The 18,425-nt window shown below is 39.6% G+C and overlaps 1 protein-coding gene across 1 annotated transcript; it reads left to right on the top strand.

Annotated features, from left to right (window-relative positions):
* Window positions 1-829: 829 nt before the first annotated feature.
* Window positions 830-6,687, top strand: LOC118407759. Its single transcript, XM_035808280.1, has 6 exons — window positions 830-871; window positions 1,285-1,341; window positions 2,112-2,249; window positions 2,507-2,564; window positions 2,882-3,101; window positions 4,996-6,687. The coding sequence occupies exons 3-6, from the start codon at window positions 2,189-2,191 to the stop codon at window positions 5,089-5,091; spliced, it is 435 nt and encodes a 144-aa protein (XP_035664173.1). The 5' UTR covers window positions 830-871; window positions 1,285-1,341; window positions 2,112-2,188; the 3' UTR covers window positions 5,092-6,687.
* The last annotated feature ends 11,738 nt before the right edge of the window (window positions 6,688-18,425 follow it).

The following is an 18,425-nucleotide window of genomic DNA, read 5'->3' on the forward strand; positions in this document are numbered from 1 at the left end:
ACATACACACACACACGGATAAACGTGTGCGTGGAATTAAAAAAAAAGACACAAATCCAGAAATATTTAGAACTTAGTCTACTTTGTCCTGCCCTTAGGTAACTACCGTTTAAAAAGAAGCTTTTCATCATCTCCAGGCGGACGCGTTGTTCAACTTACTGTTCCTTTTGTTCTTCTCGTAATCGGCACGTTTTTCGCTACCAAGCAAGAGATTAAGAAACCCCCTCTAGCAGGCACCACGCAGGGATATTAAGTAGAAGTCGGCGTCTGTGTACTTAATCCACCCGTTGTCTTCACTAATCCCTTAATGATGAATCCATCGGTGTGTGTGGAATTTCTGATCGGTGTACTTATCGGTCTTAACGTTACAATCCTGACATTATTTACTCGTAAATGCACAAGGTAAAAAAGACCAGAGCAAATAGGTTTCTATTTCAAAAGATGTCTTTTTAGGCTGCATTTCGTAATTTATTCTTCTGTGAAACTTTTACGGATTAATGCCCTTGCAAATCTTGGAGCAAGGACAGTATATAGCGTCATTGGTAGCAGTACGTCACCCGAAATATTCGGATTCAGCGTGCAGCTTGTTCGCGCCGCCTATTGATGATTGTTGGTATTACAGTTATCTGATCACGCCAGCATTTCCGTTCTCGCGCACAGCTTGCATGCGCCCCCTAGTAATGATTGTCGGTACTTCAGTCATTTAATAGTTGACGTAAGGCACAACGAATACATCAGTTTCTTTATTGTATTTTGATTGTATACGCCACCTAGTGATGATTGTAGGTAATTCAGTTGTCTCATATTTATCAATATTCTTTATATTTTGCAGAACCAACGAGGCCCCCTACTGGCCCTCAAGGACAAACGGGTAAGGAGAATTTACGCCTTGTTTATAAATGGTGTGTGGGATTAACAGTATGTCTTTCTTAATGTGTGTTGTGTTTCTCCTTACTGCAAGTCTGTTTCACCACCTATCGTGGCTTCTAGTTGCAGTCTACATTGCAATGACATTAGCAACGCTGGCATAATTTGAAAGAATACCGTACTAAAAACGTTAAAGAGTAGGGGGAAGGTGCCATAAGTGGTGGGTGTATTTTTTTTTTACTGTGGTCAAGGTAGCTTTAATGCAGTCGTCTTTATACTTTGGCTTTTTTTTGCTATCTATGTCTGACTCTTGTCAGCTTCGCCTAACCGCCAGCCAAATTTGAAAATTTGAATGCGCCAATGAAAGTGAAGTTGAACTCAATCTGACCAACCACGCCCCTTCTTCTTCTCTGTCAGACCCGACCCGAACTAGCGATCAACCAATCAAAACTCGAGGGCCACAGACCGCAGAAGGTGATTTGATTCGTTCCTTTTCTATTTCTTCTTGAATTTATACACATTTTCTAATTCGCTTCTAGTTTTCCATCGAAATGACCTTTCTCTTAGTCTAGCGAAATGTCGGCATTTTTTTTGTTGCAATAACAGTAGAATAACTGCGGTCACCAAATGCAGGGTAGACTAGCACCCCTTTATCCTCTTCTATGCCTCTATATGTGTTACTAAACAATTCAGCGGTGAATAATGAAGAAAAAATAACAAATGTCTTATTAAAGAGAACTAATTATTTAAAGTCCAAGACATTTTGTATTTGAACAGGAAGTAAAATATTCCATGATTCACCCTTTTTGTTATTAGTCAAGTGACCTCTTTGCAAAACATTTACCACTGACATGTGTGGTCTCTTTCTTGTATTTATCACTCCTATACCAGTCACCTATAGGTATAAACTGTAGAATTCTTTCAGGCCACAAAGAAATGAACATGCTCCAGACAAACTCGACAAGTTAAGCTTGTCAAAACAAGCGTGATCATGGTATCTTGGATCGGCGATTTGAATAGTTAGGTAGTAGCCGGATACTTTGATTTGGGTCAAAAAGAGACGCACAAACTATCATGCATGTGATTGCTAACAGGAACATGAAACATATGAAAATTGATACAAATTGCATGAAAAATACAGATGAAACCGGTAAAAGAGATAAAAAAAATAACACATTTTGCTCGTCATAGTTTCTTCCGGCCAATCATAACATTGACTCTCGTTTTTGTCTTGTTGACTCCAGGCACTACAGGCGGTCTGACCGGAGGGGTGATCGCCGCCATTGTTGTTGTGTGTGCGGTGCTCGTCTTGGCGGGAATCATGGCGGCAGTCATCTTCTTCATGAAGTCCAAGAAGAAACAAGACCCGGAGAAACCCGTCGGTACGAAACTGTTAGATTCAGAGATAGCTGATTAGCTAAGAGATAAATGTTTTCGTTGTAATTTTTCTGTTTAACCGTTTAATTTTCAGAAACTAAATCATCGTCTCAAAGTAACATAAAGCCAAAACTAGCTAGTACCTTCACAGAGTACGGAAAATAACAATCTTTAACGCTGCTTTGAATCATGTTGTTTTCATTCCATTTATTTAGTCACTAGACAGCATTTATGAACGTGTTCTTTTTTCTTTGCTTTACAGTGACCGCCTCACCTGTTAAAGAGAAAGCGGTCGACGACTGGGATTTGACCTCTACCAGGTAAACATTGCCACTGAAAAGTAAAATCCAGGATTATTCTGTACAAAGAATCAAATAAAGGTGCTTTGATAAAGGTTTTATCGGTTAATGTAATAAAACACGTGTAAAAATCCAATGTTTGATTTTGAACGGTTGTTTTATTGAAGAAATGCAAGCAAGTGGCACTGTTGTCAAATTTCGCGCCTGCAAGTAACACCAGAGGCACCAAACATTATGTTGTACGAATAACTACAATTATCAAAATCGTCTCTGCGTTTAAGCTAATTAGAAATTAAGAGCAAATGAACTTTACAAATTTGCTATTTTTTCCGCTCCAGACGCCCAGAGAATGGCGTTAACGGCAATGGCCACATCGCCAGACCCGCTGCTGAGGGGAAGCCTGCAGACCCGTACTTCTACACAGAAGCGCCCCCTAGAGACTCTAGGGATACTTACTACACCCAACCGAGCAGACAGCCACGCCCCGGTGATCCGTACTGGACTCCCTCCCCTCCCCCCTCTCAGTCGGGATGGTCTAGCCCACCGCAAAGCCCTTCGGTAGGTAGTCATTTAGATTCGTTCTTTTCTTGGCGCCGGCTGCGGAGCTATTTAGTACATTTATCAAAATATATAGGATCCTTTTTGCCTTCTTTTTATATTTCAGCCATACCATAGGTATGGTGAAATATATTGTATTCGTAATGTTTCTTTCTTTCTTTCTTTCTCCTGTCAAATTTTCAAAGCGATTCATCTCCGCCGTTTCTGGACCAAATGACTTGAAATTTGGCACAAGGGTAGAGTGGGCAAATACCCAAATGTGTTTTTTTCATTTTTTTCATATCTGCTCCTTAAATCATTTTATTGAGGTTTTATTGCAACTTTTGGACCAAAACTGTATATTTTGGCCCCCTGTACCATGGTATTACATCCAAATGACCTGAAATTTGGCACAGAGGTGCCCTAGATACTTATTCAAAGGATCCATGTATAATATGTGGTATAAATCACTTCAAAATGGCTCCTTAAGGAGGTTTTTGTGGGAGAGTTTAGGATAGGTAAGGTTGGAGTGCCGAGGTCAACGACCTCTAGGTCATTCTGGTGTGTCAGGGCCACAGGTGTGCCAGGTAGATCCAATTATCTACCTATCTACCTAGTCCATAGACATCCAGGTGGTTGGTGGACAAGGTAAATCCAATTAATGGCCAGCCAATGAGCGAGCTTATTTTGCTGGAAGAGTCCATTGTTGGACAGGGGGTGTATTTTAAAATTTACTTTTAGACTTTGGTGATAATGCCAATGTTTTTTTAGTGGAAGTGTTTTCGCACTGATCCACTTGACATAAGACTACTACTGGGACAGTCCATTTTTGCACATAGGGGGGATTTAAAAAAAAATCAGTTTTGGACATGGGTGATGATTCCGAATTCCATTTGTTAAATGGAAGTTTACCCCCACCTGAAGACTGTACATGAGGAGGATTCGGCAGCCAATCAGCAAGCCTTGTGTTATCTGGAAGAGCCCATTCATGCACGGGGGACTTTTTTAAAATTCAGTTTTGGACTGGGTTGCTTCTTATACAAAAGGCCATGTACTGGGAGTATTTCTGGACTTGTCTATTGTGCAATTTCAAACAGGGTGAGCTGGGAGATTCCATTCTTCGACGGAGGGGGTATTTTTTTAAAATTCATTTTGTGGACTTTGCTGACTATTTTAGCTGATATATTTTTGGATCGCTCCACTTTACATAGGGGTATAAGGCAGGAAGAGTCAATTCTTGCACAGAGGGGGGGATTTTTTTCAAATATGGTTTTGGACGGCTGATGATTCCAAATTCCATTTCTTAGCGGAAGTGTTTTTGGAGTCGTCTATTTTTTTGAGTCCATTCTTGAAGGGGTTTTTGTAAGATTTATTTTTGCTCATAAGTGTGATTAGTAGTTAGAAGACATTTTAAGCAGAAGTGTTCCATTTTTGCACATGAGTGATTTTGGAACAGTCTATTGTTACATGAGGAGGGAGATGGTTGAAATATGCTGTATTTGCTCTCAAGCAAATGTCGGCCTTTCTAGTTCAATATTGTATCCAAATTCACATTGTTTCATAGTTAGGCATACGCACACATTCGTGTGTCAAACATACTTCATGCAAAGATTAATCTTTACTGCGAATATGTATAAAACGTAGTATTATTATTGAAGTCGATGTAGCGCAGTATCATAAAGTAAGCTTGATGGGTAATCACTTGGAGACACGTGACTCGAGTAACGAATCATAGATGCCTGATTTACGGTAATATTGTCTGAAGGAGGCTACATATAACATAGACCTTGTATTAGGTGGTCATTTGTTTTGCTCACATAGCTCTTCTTCTTTATCGTTACACACATAGCTCTTCTTCTCTATTGTTGCACACAACGTTACTAACATTTTGTCTCGCCCCCCTCCCCACCTGCAGCATAACCAAGGTGACCTTGACTACGTCCACATGACCTTGCAGCACGCCCCGGCAGGCAGCAGGCGGCCAATCGTCGGCATGGTGTATGACGCATGAGTGACGTCATTATGACGTACAACAGTCACACAGACTGGCATGTAGAAGAGTTTTAACAAGACAAAGAAGACAATACGAAGAAAATTCTTCAAAGGACAAGAAAATAAATGTTAATATTTGCAAGAAATTCTAAATACTGGATATTGTCAGCACGACTTATCTCCAAGCAGATGTTAGAGGGAAACTTGTAATATCTTCGGACGCATACTTTGCTAAGGAATTCTATTCAAGGATGGTTCTAGCCTTACATCTGTAACCATACATTTTCAAGACATGACGTTTTATTTGAACATTGTCATCATTGATCCTCTTTGAAATTGAGATTGTGTATAGTGCAAGGCGTTGTAAATGTTTTAATACAGAGTGGTTCTATACAGAAAGTGCATTATCTTTTCCAGATTCTGCTTTAAAACTTAATATTCGTTTTGGCTAGATATTAATAAAATAAAATCAATTGTCGGTGAATAGCCGTTTAGTTGTAAATATAGGAAACATGGTCTTTTCTTGCATCTTATCTATGGCCGGAACTGAGGATGAGACATTACCAGAAATGTCTTTTGAGATGTCACGTGCTTTGCAAGTCAGTTTGACCGCAAAAAAAATGTCGGCAAAGTTGCCGCAATATGTTTTTGCAAACAGGCACGGTCTAGTGCAAAAAATACCCTCTTTTGTAAGCATATTTTTCCAAATGGCATGATTTTTTTGTAGCTTTAACGTTAACGCAGTAGATTTACTACTGAAACTGCAGGACAATATTGCTTGTAATGGTGTATGTAAATGGTGTTCATTACATGGTGACAGAATCTAAAGTTGAAAAAAAAATTGCACATGGCTGTTACAAGGATGTTAGATTTTTCGAAATCCAACATATTTAGTTTATAAGTGAACGTTAAATTGAATAACTGGTGTCAGCGAAAATGTTTGGTGTAGTTTATTGTCAGAAGTCTGTGGATAAAAACATCTATTGTTTTTTTAAATTTGTCAGAAAAAGACAAACCTTTGAATTTCATTCCATTGTTTTACTTTGGTATCTTAAAACCAAATGATACTGGAAGTCAATTGAATATAAGTATCTCATTGATTAGATCGTAGAATTGTATGCCGAATTTGTAAATTGGTCATTGTTCTGTGATATAGGATAGACAATAACAGACAATGAGATGAAGCAATATTCATCTCATAACGTGGTTGTAAATAATTGCAATATATATATCGCGTGAGAACAATCAAAGGCAATGAAGGATGCAATTCAATATTAAGATATACAGAATAGGGCAATGTATTTATAGTAGATTCTTTGTGTTGTAGTTATGTGTGTTACATTAACAATGGTTCTAGACGCCGTGTTACATGAGTAAAATTTCCTCTAGTACTTTGAATTTCTATCGTGCTAGATTGTCACAAACGTGTACATCTATATATCAATTTCTATTGTATATCTGTAAAAGTACCATGCAATGTTTAAAATGGTTAATTTTTGTATCTCTACCAATTGGTGCATTCTTTACTTTTATAGGGTTCTCTTCGTCTCTAACATATAAAGCCATGGAACTGTATTAGGGAATGTTTGTGATTAAAAGGAAAAAGGACGCTAAACTTTGTAGAATTGTTGTGTTCATAATTTGTCAAATCAATGGTAAGTTTATCTGTCATTATAATAATTTAGCCAGGTCCGAAAAGACTAACAAAGTATAAAAAGATGGTGCTATACTGTCCCATTCAGTAAAAGAGACCCTGCTCGGTAGTTTAATATAATATACTTAGTAATTGCTTCGCAGATGGCACATCTCTGTACAACTCACAGTGCAGGAAGTGGCAGCCACCACGAAGTCTGGCACACAGCTATTATCCACCTTGTTCTCAAACTGGGGCCCCAGTGAATCCTCAGTCTATACCCTGACAAGTTTTAGGTGGTCTCTTTGAAATCTGATCGAAACAACGTCTAGTTACCTCTTATCTATTTACTCGGAAAACTGTGGAACAAGTACCCTCTTACAGTCATCTATAGGTCTCACAATACACCAATCTTTCAGATAGACAGAACAGAGAAGTCTTAGTTTACTCAATTGATAGAAAAGGCTCACTGAGCTTTCGTTAAGAATTATTGAATAGTTTGAATTGATATGGTTAAGTTCACTGTGAAATGCTGCTATAAACAAGAACTGCTCATTTGATATTTCAAAACAACTGTCTGGAATGATAAAGGCCTTTACTCAAATTCTACACTTTCATTTGTTTGAATATTCTTCACATAAGATAAAGAAAACATCTATTGATACTATTGAGATGCAACCAAACTTTCCATAACTTTACCTCTTAAATTGTCAATGTGATTCTACGCAACACGCGAAGCGCACGCAGCAATCTTGAACGAATAAGTCTGTAGCATGAATACTTAACACTCACTTTTAAAACACGAAAGTATTCGTATTCTAGGAGAATTGTAAACGTACTTATGTGTTGGTACCCAATATCAGCTAAACTGCCTGGATTTCCATGTACTACATAGTCTGCAATTTAAAAACAAACGTGAAACTGAACTTGAACATCAAAATAAACTTCAAAATCAAGAGTTCAAACAGTTTGCAGACAATCACCGATTTAGATGTGTACGCTAAGCTAAGGAATTACGCAGATATGTCTGGGTATTTTCGGCTCCTAATCCAGTGTTCAGATAAAAACTTTGCAATCGGCACGGGCTGTATCCAACATCCATTGTTGTAAAACTGTATTGAGTAAAAAAAACACGCAAAGCCACTATAAAGTCAAATCCAAAGTAATCCCCTCAGTCCTCAAAGGAGGTAATCTTAACCCAGTGAAATGTCAGGATTACCACCAGCGGCTGACAAAAATTGTGACGTGTCTTTTTGGTGTAACGCGTGCGTATTGATATATATATATATATATATATGTCTCGAAGAAATCTCATTCGAGAACCACATACAGTCGCCATATAGTCAAGATCTGTGGCAACCATGACTGAAGAACTCCCCTCGGACGTCGTATCAAGACAACCGAAGAACGATCCTTCTGACACCAGTTGTGTGCAGCAAGAAAGCATAACTATAACTTGTATAAGTGCCGATTCTGAAACTCGGGGAACTACCTTCAGTCCATGTGACAGACATGGCAATCCCTCCACTTGCGATGAAAATAAGGACGGCGGCCGTCATCCGAACCCGTCGGCGGTAAATGATGACACATCTGAGAGCGGAAGTGACGTATCCGGATATGATGCTCGTATGTCCTCTTCTGATTGGGATGACTGCAGCATGCGTGACATCCGACATCCTCCTAGAAAGCTGTATCAAAATCCGATGTTTGAGCAAGGCGTCATAAACGTTGATATTCCGTACTCGCAAAATGCCGTGAGCCCAAACCCGATATACCCGCCAATTCCCGTTAACCATATTAATGGAGAAGAATTGCTAAACGTCCGCAATCCAAATCAGATCTATGAGCCAGACGCCTGCACTGAACCCGTACCGGCTAACCGTGATGGCAATCCCGGCACCGAACCCGAACACATACCGACTGACATTGATGGCAATCCCGGCACCGAACCTGCACACACACCGGCTAACTGTGATGGCAATCCCGGCACCCAACCCGCACACATACCGACTGACATTGATGGCAATCCCGGCACCGAGCCATTTACAGCTCGTTATGATAATGGCAATAACGAACCAACAACGATTGGTGCTGCAGCTGATCATGAGAACATAGAAATAAACGATGTAGAGCATGATGTCGCAGTAGAAGCAGCTGCTGCCCCGTCTATGCGTTCTAACCCAGTCTCCATACCTGTGAACAGCGAACTCTACATCCAGCCATACGCTGTCAGATACAAGGACCAGGGCGAGCATGGGGCAAGCGCAGAACAGAATTCTGGCGGCAAGCCATACGCTGTGAGATATCAGGAAGATATTGTAGGGGACATTTTGGGTGCGTATGGCGACAGAGGAACACACGACACTGACCCTGATGACGTCATTATTACACCATATGCTGTCACATACTCGTACCAATATGACATGACTGGCGCAACACGACGTGCCACACCCATGACTAATACTGACACATCAGACTCCGTCAGAAATGACATTAACACGCAGAGAATTCGACAACACTGGAGAACACTTCATCGTCAAGTTCCGGGTCCCATACTAAACACCGGTGCCCTCAACCCAAACGTGATGTACGTACCAAACGTTCCCCGACAGGCAACTCGCGGTAAGAATTATCAAATTACACATTAGGCTTGTTATGATGCTTTACTAGCAAGTACGTCAGACTCTGTCAATTGATTTGAATGAAGCAATTTTTCATGTACATTTTTGCTTTCTTTTTTGTTTCACTGATTTAACGTACTCTTGTGTTTGCTACGGTGGTGTGGCTGTGGATGAATGTGTGTTTGATATAAACAGCATAACCAGATCTAGAAGTGGCGAGGATGAATGTTTATGATATTTGGTTGGTGGGTAGGTCATTGTAAAACATAGGTCAAGTTCGAGATTCGGCGTCCTGCTGGCTTCCATTTTCTGCTGTGGAACTTGTATGTTTGTGTGTTTATATTTAAACAACATATCTCGAGATAATATACAATGTACACAGATCTCTGTAATATACTGTAGGTGGGTAGGGGTCTAACAAACGCCAAATAAAAAATATGACCTCCTATGCTAGTGGCCTCCCAAGGTACAGCAGCGAAGATTGAAAGTTATTACGACATTCATCAATTAATTATTCAACAGCATCATCACTTTCATCAGCATGAATCATGCAAATCAGGACCAAATTTACATAACTGAGAAAAGCCCAAAATAGACTTATTTGCAAGTATGTGTAAGACTTTCAGACTTTTGACAACTTGTGTTATTTGGGCAGACTTGATCTTCAACTGATATATACATTTACATATGCAGATCAGTCATAGAGTTTGATATCAATCGGCGAAGGTATGATGTGGAACAGTAGTATTGTTGATTCCTTTTATAAAAAAAAGGATGTTAAAGAGTTTTGCCTCTCCTGCATTATCCCGTCCTTTCTTGTTTTTTATTTTCATGTCATTGATTCTTTCAGTGTGCTCAAAGCGACGGGCTGTTGTTGCTGGGATTGCATCCATTGTCCTGGTATTATTAGTTTTCGGTGGAACCTTTGCCGGTTTATACTTCAACGACAACCAGGATACTCAAAAGGTTAGCCTATATCTTTCTTCTTCTTAAATGCAATATAAAATTTAGATGATTCTGTGACTCTTCCAAAGATATACATTGAAGGGGAAAACACCGATCTAATGTAGAATGATATTCTAATTATACATATCATGCTAATACCAACATGCGCATGTACGTGTGCGATGCAGTTGTAGGTATAACAGTGTTGGGATGCATGGAATCAGCTGTAGCAATAACTTTCTTCGATTCTTTTCTGGTGTGCCTTTCATCTTGCAAGCTACATTAGATCTTATTTTCTGATTCACGAGACGAAGACATGGTTCTTTGTGCTTGTATATTTTCGATGCTAGGTAGGATTGTACAGAGAAGTCACTTGCATAATATCTGTTCGAACCCAGTAGTGCGAACTCCCAGGCTTTTTGTGAAGGTGTGTCTTAACAGTATTCCGAAACATGTCAAAACATTCAATGAGGTATCACCGTGCATTCCATAAATGGCATTTATCTTTGTTTATTCTATTTACAGCTGATCCCAGCCTCGGGTACAGCTTGTGTGTTATTAGAAGGTATTGCTCCAAGTACGAACCTACCACTGATGCTAACCTCAGATGCTACGACTATCTCTACGACTTTTCCCGCAACGACTTCTACAGCGGCGACTTCTACAGCAACGACTTCTATATTAACTACTTCTATAGTAAAGACTTCTACATTGACGACTTTTAAAGCAACGAATCCCACAGCACCGACTTCTACAGCATTGCCTTCTACAGCAACGACTTCTACGGCAATGACTCTTGCCGAAATGACGTCTGGCACAGCCACTTTTACATTAACGTCAAATGTTCCCTCCTACCAAACGTCAGTGCCTTATAGCTATTACTTGATGTCGACCCCACCTGAAACTGAACTGAGCATCAACGATGCTGTTCCAACATCCGTTCACACAGGTAAGTATTCTTTAACGAATAATTTACAAATCTAAATGTAAAAGCCGTTATGAGACTATAGACTGTTTTCTGAGTCTTATTGGTGGAAAGCTGCCTCCGAAATGCGACTTTTTTTCTTGTTTTGTTGTCTGTTTATGTTTTTATTTAGTATATAGCACTTTCAAAAGTAAACCTACTTCTGCCAGCAAACATCCCGTGAAGTGACAGTTGTCTTATAGGGCTGCGCGTATCTACACATCGACGAGTTGACTAAAATAAGAAAGCAAAAGCTGGAAGGCACCTCAGTGGCTTCAAAGAGACGTGAAAAGCAGACTGCCGTTCTTACATTTGCTTTGAAATAATGGGATGCCTCTAAAGGATTTCTGCTCAACATGTACAATACAAGTACTTACTTGTGAACAAATCCCCAAAGAAGTTTTTACTGGGAGAGAAAGGCTTTTTTTATAATCTTGTCTTTCTTTGTGCTCAGCAAAACTTAATAATCTCATTTTCCTAAGCTGCGTATATGTCTACTAGCTACTGGAATGAAAAAGATGAAAGTAGGTTTGATAGTATAGCCATCGAATAATGCTTTCTTAAGACGCTCTTTGGCTGTATGGTTTGGTTCACATATAGTTGACTGCAGCCAATTTGTTTCTGTTGGTTCTTTGTCAGCAATTGATATACATGACTGAATGCCAATATTCGTTTTCTTTTACAATTGTTTGCTAGAGAGATGTAACGTTTAGTAAAATTCGTGTAGAGTGACATTTACAACTCACACTGATTGCAGGAAGCAGTGGTGGGATTGTGACGAAGCCAGAGACGATCACAATTGGCGGAAAGGGAAGAACTCCAGGAAAGTTCAACTATCCCAACGGTGTGGCCATATCAGCTGACAATGAGATATATGTGGTTGATGTGGATAACAGACGCTTCCAAGTCTTCAACATGTTTGGGATCTTTCTCCGCCTCTTCAAAACGATATACAAAGTACCAGGTAAAAGGAAAACTATTTCTCCTAACGATGTCGCAATTGACGCAAATGGTTTTGTATGGGTAGTGGGAGTTACAAGAAAAGGAAAAGAATTACATGTAGTTAAGTACAGTCGAACCGGCCGGCAACTGTCTACAGTCGACCTCAAGTCCTCTACCCTGAACCCAACCATTGCAGTGAACACACCAAGCAACGACTACGTTGTGGTCGCGAATCTTAACACCATTTTTGTGCTTCTGCCCGATGGTTCAGTATACAACAGATTCCAATTGGGTCGTGGAGTAGAAAGCGATTACGTCACATTCAATAATGAAGAAAACATCCTTTTTACGAACACAAAGCGTAACACTGTCCATGTGTACACTCGCGATGGTGACAAGCGTTTCCAGTTCGGAAGTAAAGGGCCCGGTAAAGGTCAACTGCGGGTTCCTTCAGGTATCTGTACGGACAGCTCGGGGAACATTTTCGTGTCCAACATGAAAAATAACAGGGTTGATATGTTCACCAGCCGTGGGGAGTTTGAGCGCACTGCTGTTAGAACAAAGGCCCCAAGGGGGCTCGCTTGTGGACCGGGTGGACAGTTGGTGGTGGCTAACTCATGGTTTCACGCTATAACCATCATTCCTCGTCAGTTGGTATTGTGGTGATGGGATTAATTGCCAATTAGATGCTCCGTTGATTCGTTAACGCTTTTGGGGCATCCTGATATGATTTCGTGCTACAAGCACAAATGAACATGGTTGCGAAGGCGTATCGGTGCACAATGATGAAATTCGACGCCCACTTTCACAAAAAGAAATTGAAAGAGACATGAACTTCAAACCCAAGAGCTCAAGCAGAACGTAGACAATTGCAGGTTTACCTGTGCACGCTAAGCTATAAAGACTTAGGATTAGGTCACATTTCCAAAGCGGGATGTTTATGAAACAAAAATGAAAAAAATTTATGAAAAAAATTAAGATGGATACCTAGAAATATACAAAAATCGTGACCATTAATCTTATTTTGACATTTTGTATTTTGATGTATTTTATGCCATTCTTTTCGCTCCCGAAAGCTGCCGGGCCAGGCCCCGGCTTGGAAATGTGACCTAAGCCTTACACAAATATCCCGGGATGTTTTCGGCTCCTTATGCGTTGTTCTGAACAAAACTTTGAAATCGGAACAGGCTGTATCCAACAAGCATTGTAGTGAAAAAGTAATCAGTAAAAAGATCACAAAGACACAAGGCAGTCTTATCCACATCAATTCCCTGCCCCCCATTCAACAGACAAACTAAGCCTTGTTAAGCTCAGTGAAATATCGATATTGCCAACTTTGACTAACACAATCACTGACAGTCTTTTTTTATGTACGTGCGTAATGATCCAAAAACATTACAACTCTGCATTGGAACCACATACAGCCGCCATATTGTCAACACATGAGGCAACCTTGGCAGAAGAACTCTCCTCGGACGTTGTACCAAAGCAACCGAACAACGATCCTTCCGAAACAAGATGTGTGAAGCAAGCAAGCATAACTATAACGTGTATAAGTGCCGTTTCCAAAATTTTGGAAACTACATTCAGACCATGTGACAGACGTGGCGATTCCTCCATCCCAAATACCTGTGTTGAAAACGTATTTGGACATGATGTTGGCATGTCGTCCTATGATGAGGATGGCTGCAGCAACAACGAAATGAGAACAGTTGGTGAATAAATAAGTTGGTTCAGAACTGTAAATTGTATGCTCAACATATACATTATAAAAATAGAGTAGAACATTTTGGTAACGTTATCGTTGATGATAGAGACTTTTTCTTTCTATCTGTATATCAAAATTCGCTGTTATATACTACATTTTTGTAGATTTTAGTTTATTAGGGCGTCTAAAGGTCAGTGACGTTAAGTAACTCGTGCGACGTCCTATTCAGGACATCTTGCAGGGACTGCATACGGGCTAGAAAGGTCGTGTGAAAAACAGAAGTCTCCTTGTCTCGTCACGGCCGTTGGTAGTCTAAGTATCGTAATCTCAAATCCATTGGATAAACCTTGGATTAACTAAAAGTCTTAGAATGGACAGCCAACTGAAGCTGTCACAAGCATTCACCGAAATATGATCAACGATCAACTAAAGACAATTTTCTGAACATCTTTATGTTGAGTTAAGGAACCCGACATGTTTTTCGGTGTCGCTATCCTTCACCTCAGCTCAACTTGTGCATGTGGAGGAGCAAATTCGGTAGTCTGACCGACAGGAGGTATTCCAACAAAACACCACTAACCTAATATGTGTAGAAGTACAATGGGTAGGGTAAAACGTTTACGGTGTATGCATAGATGTGATATCAGTATTGTGATGATCAAACTGTGCTGTGTTACCATCCTCGTTCCAACTATCTTTGGCGAGTCCCCGCCGTCTCAGCCCTTTACTGGCAAAACAACATATGTCACAGTAGACCGGATTGTTTGGTGGATCAACATCCGGGGCATTCAACGATCGCCAAGAGGCAATTTATATGTTTGATAGCTCGGAATAAAAAACGCTTCAATCTGTATTTTCTCTCCCATTGCATTGACAACAATAAGACTGAGTTACTCACATTTTTGCAGCTATACATTTTATTAGCATTTTTGCAATTGCCCTTCAAGAAGGACCTGAAATGTACGGTCGTATATACATATATGTATCTTTTTTTTGGTCTTTTAAATCAGTGAATGATTTGCAATAGCTTTAAGTTCAGTTTCATACAATCATCAAGTTTTGAAGCTCCAACCATAGATGTCTAATAATCCAAACTTTTGGCATATGTTTTACATAGCATTTCAGTCGTTTGATGGTGTTTACATTTAGGTCCCTCAAGGTCAGTAGTTACTTCTAACACAGGAGCAAAACGGTAAACCTCCAGAGGGGTAAAAATAATAGTGTGAAAAACATGGCGTATAGGAATTTGTAAACAGTTTGGTGGCATATATGTTTGAGCTTCATTCTTCAATAGCTTTCGCAGCTTATCGACTTTCGCTGGCGTGTTCTTCATTTCAGAGCTCAGAATTTTAAAATTTGTTTTCGACATTCAAAGTTGAGTGACCAGTCGACGCAGAGTAACGTGTCGCTTAAGGGCAGCTTTCAAGGACGGAAAGAGCAGGTAAGGTCGTGTTAGCGGCAGACGTTTCCTTACCTTATCTCGTTAAGATCTTTGGCAATTACGATCATAATCACAAAAAAAGAACATGTTGAATGCTTTCAGATACCTTGAGTTTTACTACGTGAAGTAGGATTCTAAAGACTTAAAATGATTTTAAAAATCTCACACCACACCACATATCACAGTATCTCGTGTCAAAGGTTAGTTCCCATTCAAACAGCAGGCGCTATACAATTGACAATGGACAATTAGTAATGCTCGGATGGCGTTGACATGTTCAACCAATCACAACGCAGGTCCATACTAATCACCAATACACCCTCCACTAGGACAGGTCATGTGATCAAAATTTGACCAATCTGAATCGTTAAACTCACGTTTATGCTATGAATAGGTTGCTTTATATCTAGTAGGCTGAACATTTTGCTCGTCTGTACGGTTGGAGATCTAGAGTGGACAGGTGACTGACACAACCGATCGAAAAATAAATGTAAGTAACTATGCATTTCTCTCTTTATTCAATATTAGCTATCGTGCTGTGTTATCTTGAAGATTTCTTGTGCCGTTTCTAAACTACACTGTAAAGATTTAGCCCTGGTGTTGTAGAACTAAGAAAGACCGTGCCATTTCCGCCTTGCCATTCTCCTACAGAGACATACCCGCACCATCGTCATTGATCTCCGAAATGACGGAGTGAATGGTCGACATGTAAGCTTGTTTGTATATAAAACGTGTGTTGTGACGCTTCTGTAGTCAAACGGGTAAATATACCACATTTTCACGAGGACATATCCTATCTAGGTCGCAGTGAGAGCGCAGTAAGAGCGCAGCGCGATCGCCATCTGGTGGAAAGGGGGCCGTACTAAATGTTAAAAGTTTCGTGATATGCACAACTTCAGCCAGCGGTGTCCACCGTGTAACCTGGTGACACCAGTTCGTCTAACTTCTTCTTATCTGTTTAATATGGTTCACCGATAAAATGCACAATGTTATTTGTTATAGAGTCCATTCCAAGACACCATGCGGATGTTTGTGGCCATTGTTTAGAATTGATTTTAAAGTTTTGTAATTATATGTCTAGGACATTTGATACTTCAGAAATATTTGTAACACTGTTTCAACTTTATAAATATTTCCCTGGTCCTGTAAAACTTTGGAAATATTCATCGTGTGGAATTGGATACTTCTAATGGTTTCTAAATAATGATAACAGCATTCTACCATTATTTACCATTTTCTACCATTTTTTGTAAATGGTTCAGTGGGCTGGACAGATAGCAATTCACAGATCCTTGCAAAGTATGGTTGGGTGACATGCAACAATGGCCCACCACAAAGGATCCAACAGTGCCCAGCAGTGAAATCTAAAAATATACAGATACAACAATAGGGCTTACTTTTATGGGGCAATAAACTAATTTTACCATTTGGCCAGGTTTACCATTTTTTGTAAATATTTGTAAATGTGAAATAATCACACAGAGGTTTCACAATTATTCTAAATAAAGATATTTTTGTACAGTTCCTTTGAAAATGTTTCTAAAATATTCAGAGGAATTCAAATATATGGGTACTTTCTTAGTCAATTTTTTAAAAATAATTTAATTATTGTGGATCAGATTTTCTTTTATTCAAAATAATTCAGACTAATTATAAATATCGCCTAAAAACCCTCATGGTGTCTTGGAATGGACTCTACTTAACTTTTATTCAGAGGGACGCCATAGTTGGCACTTGCGCACACAGGTATTGACACGACTGTGTCCTTGAGCCTTACGGATTGGGACATAATTCGCCGACCCCGAGAAAGAAGGTGCTAATATAGAAGAACTTTATTGCACAACAATTGTACATGATACAATGTATGGCAACAACTATTACACAAAGTACAAAATAGAGGTATAGGATAAAGCGTAACAACTCAGTTAACATAACAATAAGGACTAAGATAATTCTTGATAAAGTATTACAATGGAGTAGGTTAATCATTAGTTACAGTATTCTTTCCAATAGCAGAACAATCCTATATATTAGTGGGTGGGTGCCTATGTGAGGGGGGTGGGGGACTCTTGAGGCCCACGACCACTTTCACATGGCATTATGCCTGAACGGCTTACGCTAGAGGCACTAAATTTGGTGAATTTTTCGGACATTTATTTGGCAACATGCAATTACTTGGAAAGACTGCATTTTAAGTTGTTGACGGGCATTTTTGGTAAAAATTGCTAATTTTGGATCTTCTTTTCTTTCTACATCAATACAAGTTATTACATAAATGAAATATTATGTAATTTAGTATATCCTAAATAATTAAGTATGAATTACATATGATATTTGACGTCTTCGATCAAAGCCTCCGTCAGGGGTTGACCGAAAAAGCCCGGCCTGAACAGGGTAAATAATTATTTACTGAAAAAGTTTACATAAAACACGCGAAGGGTAAAGGGTCAGAACAAAACGACCTTTGAGGTCTTTTCAGGTCAGGGACTTGTTACACAAGAAACTGTGGCACGTTTTGCTTTAGGGCAAATTCCACATTGTGTAAAGGCATAAAGGTGGTGTGAGCGGGATGGATTTCCTTTCCTCGTCACGAGTCATAATAAGTACGAGTACATGTAAAATGATAAACACGAATCGATGTTAACATGCTTGGAACTATCTTTAACTTAAGTCACACCGTCAGAGGGACTGCACAAACTTCATGGTCCATGCATATATTTCTATCTTACAATAAGTGACATGTAACCGCAGGTAACTTATTGCGTAACGTATTTATGGTTTCACCGAATGTGGCATGATGATAACTATCATGTTCAAAATGAAACCAATGCAATGTATCAGACTCCAACATTTGTTTAGTGATGCCGCTGCCGAGACAGCTTTTCTCTAGATTAGATAACACATATCCCATATCTGCTTGGAGATAAGCTAATTACAAATCCCCATAACCACACGGCAGAGCAGAATTTGTTACCTACATTTTTGTTTCGATTTGATTTTGTGTGTATGTGTGTGTGTGTATGTGTGTGTGTGTATGTGTGTGTGTGTGTGTGTGTGTGTGTGTGTGCGTATGTGTGTGTGTGTGTGTGTGTGAACACG

This window comes from Branchiostoma floridae, unplaced genomic scaffold (assembly GCF_000003815.2).
Source record: "Branchiostoma floridae strain S238N-H82 unplaced genomic scaffold, Bfl_VNyyK Sc7u5tJ_1456, whole genome shotgun sequence".
NCBI classification, from domain to species: domain Eukaryota; kingdom Metazoa; phylum Chordata; class Leptocardii; order Amphioxiformes; family Branchiostomatidae; genus Branchiostoma; species Branchiostoma floridae.